The following is an 11,488-nucleotide window of genomic DNA, read 5'->3' as shown; positions in this document are numbered from 1 at the left end:
CCACGCTCTTCCACTAGACCCCAAGTCATTTCTTGTGGCATCTGTGGCAGCTCAGTTCATACGAGCATATCAAAACAGGGCTCATCAATGTCGCCTATTGTACCAAGGGCATGTTAAGCTGCTTGACGATTTATCAAGTTTGAGCTCACTTGGGTTCAAGAAGTGAATAGAAGCCCAGCATCTTCACGACGCCACGTGTATCTCCTGCTGCAATATACAATGAAGAGAAAACAGAGGACCTAGGCGTAGAATCCATCACGCCGCCCTCAACAAGGAAAAATGATGTCGCAACAACGCCTGCACCGCAATGCTAAAATATCCTTCGAACCTTACAATGCCATTTCGACCGCATAGCAGCCATTCATGTATAGTAGCCGCACCGTGCTCTTCCCGCCGTTTAATCCATCTTCTTGCCCTGCCGAGGAGCAGCACCCCCAGCCCTTCCGCGAATCGTGGTGCCCTGCTCAGAGCTTCGTCCCGAGGACCCACCCGGTACTCCAGACGTGGGAGTGGCTAAAGCGGGATTGAGCTGGCTCCTTGAGTCTAACAGCGAGGATTCATGGCGCCCATCATCGCTAGCATTATCCGTCAACTCGATAAGATCACCCGGCGGCGGCGAAGCGTACGACCTCCGCCGCGGCCCAAGAACAGGCGTGAGAGGTGCCTGTTTGGCCCGCTCAAGAGCGCCTCTCAACCATGTTTCGATTGCAGCGGCGGCCTTATCGAGCCCCGTGCCCTGCCGGCTGGTCGATGCGGCATCACGGCCCTCCTCAAAGGGACTCTCGACGATGGCTGCCGGCGTGTTGTCGTCTGCTCTAGTGAAACCAAACCGCGCAGTCTCAGAGCCCATGACCGACATGGACGGCAGAGAGTCGAGATTTAGCCCTGGTAAGTGCTTCTTGGCCCATGCGTTGAAATAATCCCTCTCCGGGCCCGGCGCGCGCACGTGCCTGCCGAGAGAGCCGACACCGCCAGGGCGGCGCATCCAGGCCGGTTTGGCGTCGTCGCTGTTCAGGCTGCTTCTTGGTGCTGAGCCGGAGGTGGCATCGCCGTAAGAGGGACTGCGCGTCGGGCGGTTTGACAAGAGGCTCGGTCGACGGGAGGTACCGCTGCGCGGGCTCTCCACGGCCGCCTCGGACACAGCGACACTCGGTAGGTCAATGGATACTCGTGGTGTAGTGAGTGTTGACGTGGTGTGCAGGCTTTTTTTCCTGCGCGGAGGGAAGTAACCTAGTGCTTTTCGCGGTACTCGACCGACCTCGACGGGATGTGGGTGCGAGTCTATCGACACCCATCTTACATGTGTCCATGGCTTTTCGTTGTCGCCAGGCCCTACATGAGACATGGTCGACTCAGTCCTAGAGCTGGAGAAATATCCGTCCTCCGTTCCATGTTTGTCCCTGCCAAACGGGTCCGTTGTATCCGGAGTCCGAGAGAGAAGGTCGACCATTGAGGATGGGTTATCTGGCGGGTTACAAGGGCGGCCCTTGACTTCACATGCATCAACGGGTATCGCCAACCACTTCCGCACTTGGATATTATCCCGAGACCATAACCCGTTAGCCTTCCGAAAGGCGTCCTCCCTGCATCGATATCTAAGCACGATCCCTGCGTAGGTGTCTGTCGGCTGGACGTGGTGGATGTAGGCCAGATACTCCTCCGTCTCTTGACTTGGCGGCGTCTCCCGAATGATTTCATCTGAGTTGCGCTTCTTGAACTTCCCAGTAACATCTAGCCCTCCGTTGACGCCGTCATAGCTCTCAAGTACGCTTGCTGTTCTCATAGCCTTCAAGGTCGCTTCCCTCTCTGCGCGCGATCCGGCTGCGATGTCGGCCGCGTGCGGTCTCCCCTTTGCCGGAGGTTCTGGACCCCATTTGCCGCTGCCATGATCGTTTCTGGAGTCGCCCTGCCTGTTGTGATTCCGTGGCCTGCTCCCATCTCTGCTGCGTGGCTGGCGAGACTCCCCACTCAACGCCGACCCCCCGCTGGCAAGCAGCGAGGAGGCAAGATCTTGTACGGCCGCCCAGCTCGGAGCCCATCCGCCATCAAGGAATCCACGACCCGGAGGCGAGATTTTCGCTCGAGAGGGGCTCCCCGCAGCTTCAGTTCCAAGATTGTTCCTTCCAGTAACGGCACCGATACGTTCCGCCGGAATTGGGGTTGTCTCGCGTGTTGGAGATCGGCTTGGACTCGACCAGGCCGAGGAAGATGCAGCACCGTCCGCGCCGTCTAGAAAGCGGCGGTTTCGCGGGCGCACAGTTGGAGCTGTTCCATCTTGCGAGGACTGCAGGCGTGCGCTCGAGGAAGAGGTACTCCTCGGGGGTATCATTGCCTCGGGCATCCTCCCAGACGGGCCGGCCTCGGCGCGGGGCAATGCCAATGACAGCGGCAAAGCATCAGACTGTGGGCGATCCAATCATTGAGCGACGAACCTCAGTGTCAATGGTAGCCGGCTCGTGCGGCGATCCGGTTTATACGAGATAAGCCGCGCAGGGCGTTGGACGGTTTCGCGCTGCCCTTCCGATTGCTTCGAGGCTCCAACTTGGCGGCAACTTCCAACTAAGAATGGCGCAACAAGCAACCGTAGCGTATGTATCCGTACCTATGTATATTACAGCAACCGAAAAATCCAATCGGTTAAACGATCCAAATGTGTTGCGGGTGCATCGAAAGAATGATTTCCAAACGCGGATTGGACCACCGTCGACATAATACATTCGAACACAGATGCGGGTTAGGCAAGTTCATGACGGGAGTTCTTGAATTGAGAGTCTGACGACGTATCCCTTCCTTCTGAACTCTTGGCTTGGTTGGGTGCAACGCGCGGCTGTGGCGCCCTTGTGGGCTACGGATCCCTGCAGGCTGATCGGTTCAACTTGGGTTGCCAATGACCGCGAAGGACGATGCTGAAGTAATTTACCCGCTGTACTGTAAGATACACAAGTTTGTGTAACTTACGAGGTACAGTACAACCGTACCTATAGTATTTTCACCAAGTTGGTGCTCATTTGATGATTTTGGTCGCGCAGCGGCGGCGCACGTGCCAACGTGCTGCGGGGTGACAACCTAACAAAAGTAAACAAATAACTACAATTTGCTAAAGGAGGGTCGTCGCGTATCTTGAACTGGTTTTGCGACTCTGCGCGCCAGTCCGATTTCCCCATCGAAAGCCCACCAAGAGAACGGGGATAGACCGACAACAGCGTAATGAGGGTCACGGAACTGATTATCGACGTACGTCTTCACCGAGTCAAACACGGCCATCTCGGGATCTTTCGGCTCCAGGCAGCTAACCCAGATGTCACAGGGCTTCAAGTCGTATGCCGTTCGGACGGTGATATCAGGATGGTAATTGAGTTTGCTGGCTCATGACTGGTCGCTAGGCAAGCACTAAACGTCATTTACAGGGACGAGAGCTTCAACTCCATCACGGGCCTCAACGGCAGCGGCAAGTCCAACATCTTGGACGCCATATGTTTCGTGCTGGGCATTACAAATATGTCTACGGTCCGCGCGCAGAATCTACAGGTGGGAGACAGGCACAGCACTATCTTGTCTATCTAGCGCTTTGCTTGCTGATGCCGTCGGCAGGACCTAATCTACAAGCGCGGCCAAGCCGGCGTCACTAAAGCGAGCGTCACCATCGTCTTCGACAACAGAGACAAGAAGCGGTCGCCGATCGGGTTCGAGGAGTATGCCACAATTAGTGTGACACGCCAGATTGTGCTGGGCGGTACCACCAAATATCTGATCAATGGCCATCGCGCGCAGCAGCAGACAGTGCAGAACCTGTTCCAGTCGGTCCAGCTGAACATCAACAACCCCAACTTCCTGATTATGCAAGGTCGCATTACCAAGGTCTTGAACATGAAAGCGGTCGAGATTCTCGCCATGATCGAAGAGGCAGCCGGCACGAGGATGTTTGAGGATCGGAGGGACAAGGCTCTCAAAACAATGGCAAAGAAGGAGATGAAGCTTCAGGAGATCACGGAGCTGCTGCGCGACGAAATTGAGCCAAAGCTTGAGAAGCTACGAACCGAGAAACGCGCCTTTCTCGACTTCCAACAGACTCAAAACGATCTCGAGCGCTTGACCAGAATCGTAGTGGCATACAAGTACGTCCACTACCAGGAGAGGCTGAAGGAGTCGGCCTCGGACCTCGAGGCAAAGAAGCAGCGCCAGAAAGACCTGGAGGAATCCGCAGCGCGGCTAAAGAGTGAAATATCTCATCTCGAGGAGGACCTGCAAAAGATCAAGGCGCAGCGCGACAAGGAACTGCGCAAGGGGGGCAAGGCTCAAGCACTCGAGGACGCTGTAAAAAAACACTCCAACGAGCTTGTCCGTCTTGCCACTGTAATAGATCTTAAGCGCAGCAGCATGTCCGAGGAGCAGGAGCGGAGGAAAGCGTGCGAGAAGACGGTTGCCGAATTAGAAGCAAGTCTCCAGGAAAAGACGAAGACATATGAGAAGATTAAGGCAAAGTATGACGCTGCGAAAGAGGCCGCCGAGAAACAGAGTCAAGAGGCGGAATCAAAGGAGGAGCTGCTCCAAACCCTACAAACCGGTGTTGCATCCAAGGAAGGCCAAGAAAACGGATATCAAGGACAGCTGCAAGACGCAAGGAACCGAGCTACGGCTGCGGTAACGGAGCAGGAGCAGGCAAAGATCAAGATTGCTCATCTTGAGAAGCGGATAAAGGAAGAAGAGCCACGGGCAAGAAAAGCAAAGGAGCAGAATGCTGACCTCCTCAAAGATCTCGAGGGTCTGAGATCCCAGGCTCAGAAACTGGAGAAGGAACTGGGCAAACTTGGCTTCCAGCCGGGTACGGAGGAGGAGATGTACAAGCAAGAGAGTGCGCTGCAGCAGACCATCCGAAATCTGCGACAGGAAGCCGACGGCCTCAAGCGCAGGGTTGCCAATATCGATTTCAACTACGCCGACCCCGTCCCCAACTTCGACAGGTCAAAGGTCAAAGGTTTGGTGGCGCAACTCTTCACTTTGGACAAGCAGTTCACGAAAGCCGGCACAGCGCTCGAGATTTGCGCCGGAGGGAGACTATACAACGTCGTCGTGGACACCGAAGTCACCGGCACGCAACTGTTGCAGGGGGGAAAGCTTCGGAAGCGTGTGACCATCATCCCCTTAAACAAAATTGCAGCCTTCAAGGCTTCAGCGCAGACAATTGCCACTGCTCAGAGAATCGCCCCCGGGAAAGTCGACTTGGCTCTATCGCTTGTCGGCTACGACGAGGAAGTCTCGGCGGCTATGGAGTATGTGTTCGGCAATACCCTGATTTGCGCGGATGCCGAGACGGCCAAGAGGGTGACCTTCGATCCTAACGTGAGGATGCGGAGCATTACGCTGGAAGGCGATGCCTACGATCCTTCGGGCACACTCTCCGGCGGCAGTACTCCCAATTCGAGCGGTGTCCTAGTTACGCTACAAAAGCTCAACGAGATCACAAGGCAGCTGAGAGAAGCGGAAGCATCGCTCGGTCAGCTCCAATCCCACATTGCGCGTGAGAAGTCGAAGCTCGACCAGGCCAAGAGGATAAAGCAAGAGCTTGACCTCAAGGCACACGAGATCAAGCTTGCTGAGGAGCAGATCAGCGGCAACTCATCGTCGTCTATTATCCAGGAGGTTGCGACCATGAAGGAGACGATCGCGCAGCTCAAACAATCAGTCGTGGATGCAAAGAATCGACAGGCGGAGGCGAATGCCGATGTGAAAAGAATCGAGAAGGACATGAAGGATTTTGACAACAACAAAGACGCTAAGCTAATCGAACTCCAAGCTTCGGTTGACAAGCTCCGGGCTTCCCTCGAGAAGATGAGCTCGTCAAACAAGGCGCTGCAGAAAGAGCTCCAGGGGGCGCAACTCGACTCGGAACAAGTCTCGGGCGACCTTTCTGCGGCGCGGGAGCAGCTCCAGGAGATTGACCTTACCCTCAAGGCGCAGCAACAAGAGATTGAGGATTTGCTCGGGGAGCAGAACAAGGTCAAGGAGACGCACGACGCGGCGCAGGCGCAGCTCGACGAGGAACGCAAGAAGCTGCACGTCTATGACGACGAGCTGCGCGCTCTCGAAGAAGCCATTCGGTCCAAGAACGCGCGCATCACCGAGGAAGGGCTCGAGAAGCAGAAGATCGGCCACCAGATCGAGAAATTCCACAAGGAGCAGCAGAACATTGCCGAGGCGGCGGCCAAGCTGGAGAAGGACCACGACTGGATCGCCGACGCAAAGGACCAGTTCGGCCGCAGCGGCACGCCCTACGACTTCAAGGGCCAAAACATTGCCGAGTGCAACGCGACGCTGCGCAACCTGACGGAGCGCAGCCAGGGACTGCGCAAAAAGATCAACCCAAAGGTCATGAACATGATTGACAGCGTCGAGAAGAAGGAGGTGTCGCTCAAGCACATGATGAAGACGGTCATCCGCGACAAGCGCAAGATTGAGGAGACCATTGTGAGCCTCGACGACTACAAGAAGAAGGCGCTGCACGAGACGTGGGAGAAGGTGAATGCCGATTTCGGCCAGATCTTTAACGAGCTGCTCCCGGGGAGCTTCGCGAAGCTGGACCCCCCCGAGGGCAAGACCATCAGCGACGGGCTTGAGGTCAAGGTCTGCCTGGGCAAGGTGTGGAAACAGAGCCTGACGGAGCTGAGCGGTGGCCAACGGTTCGTTTTCCCTCCTTTTCCCTCCACCCCTTTTTCTGTTGATTATTTTCCATCTATCCAACTAACTCGCTAATCTTGTCTTTGGTTAGCTCCCTAATCGCCCTCTCGCTCATCATGGCCCTCCTCCAGTTCAAGCCGGCGCCCATGTACATCCTGGACGAGGTGGACGCGGCGCTGGACCTGTCGCACACGCAAAACATTGGCCGCCTCATCAAGACGCGCTTCAAGGGCTCCCAGTTCATTGTCGTCTCGCTCAAGGACGGCATGTTCCAGAACGCCAACCGCATCTTTAGGACCCGCTTCAGCGAGGGCACCAGCATGGTTCAGGCTTTGACGCCGGCCGATTTGAAGTGACGTGTTTTCCTCCCTAGGCGGTGGGTTGTCTTGTTCATCGGTTTGTATCTGGGTTTGTCTCTGGTGGTATGTATACTGGCGGGTATTTGGGAGGGGTGTTGGGCAGGCGCTCAAGTGGCTGGCTAGGTGTACACCCGGTCATTGATATTGTTGTGGCTGTGGTTGTCGGGGTCTTGGATGCTCTGCTGTGCAATGGTGGTCGGCTAGGTTATTCAGGCGTCTGGTCAATGTCCTTTTCCCGTGTCGCAAGCTTGCGATTCCAAGCTGTGGGTTTTCTCTTTCCTTGATGGACCACGATGACGAAAGATTTTGTTACGACCGTGGATGGAGGATCATGCCCTTGAGGAGTGTTATGCCTGGTGGGGTCTGTGTTTCATTTGAGTTCCAGTCGATTCCTGTTAGATGTGCGCAGCGCTCTATCTGCTTGTCCGCTCTGCTACCCTCTCTAGTTGGTCTACTGCGGAATATAGAAATGGCTACCTTGCTCGAGCACCTCGACGCACATTCCCACCTCGACCCAACTTTCCATATCTTCGGGCGAGGCAGTCTCGTCAAATAAAGGCGTGAGTTGCATCCCGAGGCATCCTTTATGCCTGGCGCCCTCGTCGACCTCTCTATACTTCCTCAGGGACCTGTCCGGCTCCACTGCATGCCGATGTCCATTATCTGGGTCAACGTTGGGCATTTTGCAGCTGTAGATAGGGGACAAAGCGTCAGTTCTGTGGAGTAGCAGGGAGAGGAATCAATCCTGATTTGGGCGGCTAATTCCGTTCCGCCCGCCGAGGTGGTACTCACCGGACAGTCCGGCAAGACACATGGAATGTCGAGGCACCGCGCTTGCTGCTAGGCCCGGGCGTGAACCGAATCTTCTTCCAGGTTTCTTCATCGTAAGGGGTATCACCGCTATCCACTGTGAAGGGGTGTCAGCCATTGTGGAACCATAATGACGGCAGTAATCCAGGGGTAAGCTAGGGGTGTTGGTTGCAGTCGGATCTTAGTGGGACAGTTGCTCCCCACCGACACCCAATGTCAACACAGCTCACCTATGATGTTGGCGCGAAATCTTCGAGGATCAAGGTCCCGGATGGCTTCGTCCTTGTCAATTTTGCCATCCAAATCTCGAACGCTAGAGAGGTTCAAGAGATGCAGCGGATACTGTCCGTTGTTTGATCAACATGTCCATGTTAGTTGATCTCTGGTGAGCCAAGGAAGGGGGGATCGAGCCATTTCTCGAAACAGGGTGCGGGGAAGGGAGATTGGTGATGGGGCGGTGATGATCCTCACAGCATCCTGAAAGCCGGTAACTGGCTGGTAGCCAGCCTCGTCCACGGTCGGTGCGCAGCGGTAGACGGGTCTTAATCGGTCCGGGTCGATGCGAAAGATGCCGAGCCTGTTACTCACGCCCAAGTAGAGCCTAAGCTCTTGGGGCAGATCTGCCTCCATGTTGAGTGCCGTGACCGATTCCCGCCAGATGGTGACCTGCTCATAGGCATAGCCCCGGGCTTCGATTTCGTCCGGCCGAGGGAAGGCAACGGGCAAGAGCAACTCCTTTTCCGGCTGCGCGTGCCGGCCTCGTGCGATCTTGGCGGCCACCCAGCTCAACGCCCCACGCAGACCGGGTTCTTGCCACGGGAAGCGGACGAGAAGAAATGCATCAGAAACCTTGGTGGAGCGTCCGTTGGCCTTGATGGCGTCGGGGAGGTAGAGGTCTACCTGAACGGTAGCAAGCAGAGGGAACTGCCGCTGGGTGATAAATTCCCACTTGTGCGCCTCCTTTTCCTCGTCGGTGGCCTGCACGCCGAGGGGAAAGGGGCTCTTGAGCTGCGCAAACGTGTATAGACGGTCAAACTCGAGGCCTGTTGGCAGCACCTTGCTCTGGCGAACCTCAATGCCCTTGCACGACTTGACGGGGTAGATGCAGAGACTGCGGATCTCGCAGTGGGCTTTGAGTTTCCCGCCGCTCATGCTCTTCGCAGAACTACCGTTAGCCTCTACATGGCCTCGTTGCTTGCTCTGTAGGCCGGAATCCCCAGGCTTCAGGCCGATTGGGGAATGTGTTTCAAGGAGCGCATCACGCTGCGAAGGCGGAACGGGCGGAAAGTAGGTGAACAGAGGCAAGAGAAAGACCAAGACAGTGACGAGAAGTAGAAAAGCGCTGGAAGCGTCAAGAACTGGGCCGCTTGGCAGCACCATGCTTTCCCCCTCCATTACCTCCATTGCCGATATGTCGGCGTCTGCTGCAATGCTGCTTCCTAACTCACTTGGGCCTCTGGAGATGGGGCAGCCGCCAGCCTTCAATGGATCTATGTATGTACGGAGTATGCAGATATCTGATGTAGTGCCCAAACCGAGCTGTGTCGTACGGCAATACGGAGTAGTACTGTAATTGTGTGGTTTTCTGCGGCCAGCTGAGGCTATGACTTTTCGGTTAGCTATCGAACTAAGCGCTAGCGTTACATAATTACCAAAGACCTGGGACCAATGGAAATCGATTGCCTTGCTTACGAGTATGTACTGTCAATACAATACATACATCCATTGCTCGCGACCCATTTGGATATTTTCTCTCTTTTCTTAACGGTTTCCCTTTAACTTTACCTTTCCCATCGAGTCGGTATCCGTACATCAGAATCAACTCCGATTTGATCGCATACGCTAGTTTTGTATCGCGGTCATGTATCAGCCGCTGCAGCAGCACAATGCCTTTGATTAGAGTACTTCGTACCGGTAGCCCGTACACTCCAGGTGCATAAACCGATTCTGCAGCTCTGCCGCTCAATGTAAGAAAACTTACCATATGTACAATACAATGTACCGTACAGCAGTCTGTTTTATCATTAGCTCGCCCCATTAAATCATGCGACCCGTGCTGCAGCAGTGATGTTGCCTGTCGATCGACAGTGACGGGAGAGTTCACCAAAATAGAAGCTGCCAGATGGTGCATACAGCTTCAGTTGCTTCGTCAACTTGAAACCCTAGGCCATTGGAGACTAGGGAGTGCGCAGAAATTCCCGGCGGATAGAGCACTCATTCTCCCCGGCAGTCTGACATAGGGCTGCAGAAACTGGCTTTAACCCCGCCGACCCGATTTGCTGCCGTTCTTCTCCCACTTCAGAAGACGCAGCAGAATGGCTTTCGATCCCGTAGGGTCTACACGGGTCTGCATCGGGAGTCGTGTCTGTGCGTAGCGCCGCCGTCGTCTGTTGCCATCAAATCGGTACACCGGGAACGCGCCCCGAAATCCAGCGGGGCCGGAGCCGGCAAGCCGTCTTTGCCAGGCCAGGGTTCTGCCGTACATTATACTTAGGAATCGGCTGCTTTCTTCTTGTGTTTTTCTTGGACCAATGTCCAATTATCACGCCATCGGCATTCTGGTTATCCACGAGACCCTGAGGATGGGTTTGGTGTGACGCAATCTCGATTCCTGCCGCATTCTTGGGGGCTGCAATAGATTTCTTTTTGGTCATTCCGTAATCACGTACCTTAGGTACTATGGTTATATAACACTAAATTTCACATGCGAAATGAGGCTATATGACAAAGGAGACATTATAAAACTTTGTATGTACATACACAACGAGCATTTCATCGCGCGGCACGGCCCTGCTATGCTGCGGACTTAATGAGTATACATGACCCTGCTATGTAATGATCATTCCATTGTAGGGACATGCGACCGCACTACATACGTGTGTAGGAGCACATTCTTAGAGTTGGTTGCTTCTAACGTGTGTAAGTGGGGAGTGGCGTTCATGCAGTCAGAAGCCCAACGGGTCCTTGTATATGTATGTAATGTATTGTATTGTATCATACAGTACCTTGATGTGGTGCACCCTTAGGTCCGTACACTAGAAAGATTGGCTGAGACCAGCAACAGCTCCTGCAGCCCAACCGGTGATATCAACGGTGCGGTGCCCTGATCTTCCACCGGCCGTTGGGATAGATTGGGCCCTGGCTAGAGCTTTTCCATACGGGTAATTATACAGCACCCATCAATCCAAGTCCTGTGATCTTGCGCCGATAGGTGACTTTACGGCGAGCCCCGTACTGCATAAACTTGGCTTCCCCACTAAAGCCAATATTAATTCTGACCAATTTTTGCATGGCGTCTTGCGAAAACACCTAGCTTGAGAGGCGAGAGAAACCCGGCTGGCTGGGTCAGGTCCCAGTATTTCGGTAAGATATAAAGTAGAGGAGCTTGCGGGAGCTATGGTCCCAATACGGTAGGTGTGTAACCTAGCGGAGATGCCTGCTTCCAATGAAGGTATGAGGACTGTGACCAAGCAGGAGCCGGTACTAAAGCGTCTTGGATACTTAGGTATGTATGTAAAATACAAGTACTCCTTTGCGAATTAATAGGCACGGCGCGTCGGGCAAACTAATGTCCACCTATCAGTGTTAAAGGTCTATATGACATAAGGTACGCAAAGCCATGCTGTTTGGGAAGAGGAAAGGCA

The 11,488-nt window shown here is 54.6% G+C and overlaps 2 protein-coding genes across 2 annotated transcripts in view; both read right to left on the bottom strand.

Moving 5' to 3' along the window:
- Nucleotides 1-2,813, bottom strand: part of N656DRAFT_838852 (carbohydrate-binding module family 50 protein) — a 4,765-nt gene extending 1,952 nt beyond the window's left edge. The window contains exon 1 of the mRNA XM_064818879.1: nt 433-2,813. Within this exon, the coding sequence (XP_064667265.1) occupies nt 433-2,341 (1,909 nt within the window). The 5' untranslated portion in view covers nt 2,342-2,813. The remainder of the gene's footprint in view (nt 1-432) is intronic.
- Nucleotides 2,814-7,254: 4,441 nt separating this feature from the next.
- Nucleotides 7,255-9,355, bottom strand: N656DRAFT_782522 (uncharacterized protein). Its single transcript, XM_064815775.1, has 4 exons — nt 8,316-9,355; nt 8,075-8,186; nt 7,827-7,941; nt 7,255-7,723 (listed from the first exon to the last, which is right to left on the bottom strand). Exons 1-4 carry the CDS (start codon nt 9,222-9,224, stop codon nt 7,486-7,488), a joined length of 1,374 nt encoding a protein of 457 aa, XP_064667264.1. The 5' UTR covers nt 9,225-9,355; the 3' UTR covers nt 7,255-7,485.
- Between the last annotated feature and the right edge of the window lie 2,133 nt (nt 9,356-11,488).

The sequence above is a fragment of the Canariomyces notabilis genome (genome assembly GCF_033297395.1).
Source record: "Canariomyces notabilis strain CBS 508.74 unplaced genomic scaffold N656scaffold_23, whole genome shotgun sequence".
Lineage (NCBI taxonomy): Eukaryota > Fungi > Ascomycota > Sordariomycetes > Sordariales > Chaetomiaceae > Canariomyces > Canariomyces notabilis.
Note: the sequence above shows the minus strand (reverse complement) of the source record. Positions and strands in the feature narration are given on the sequence as shown.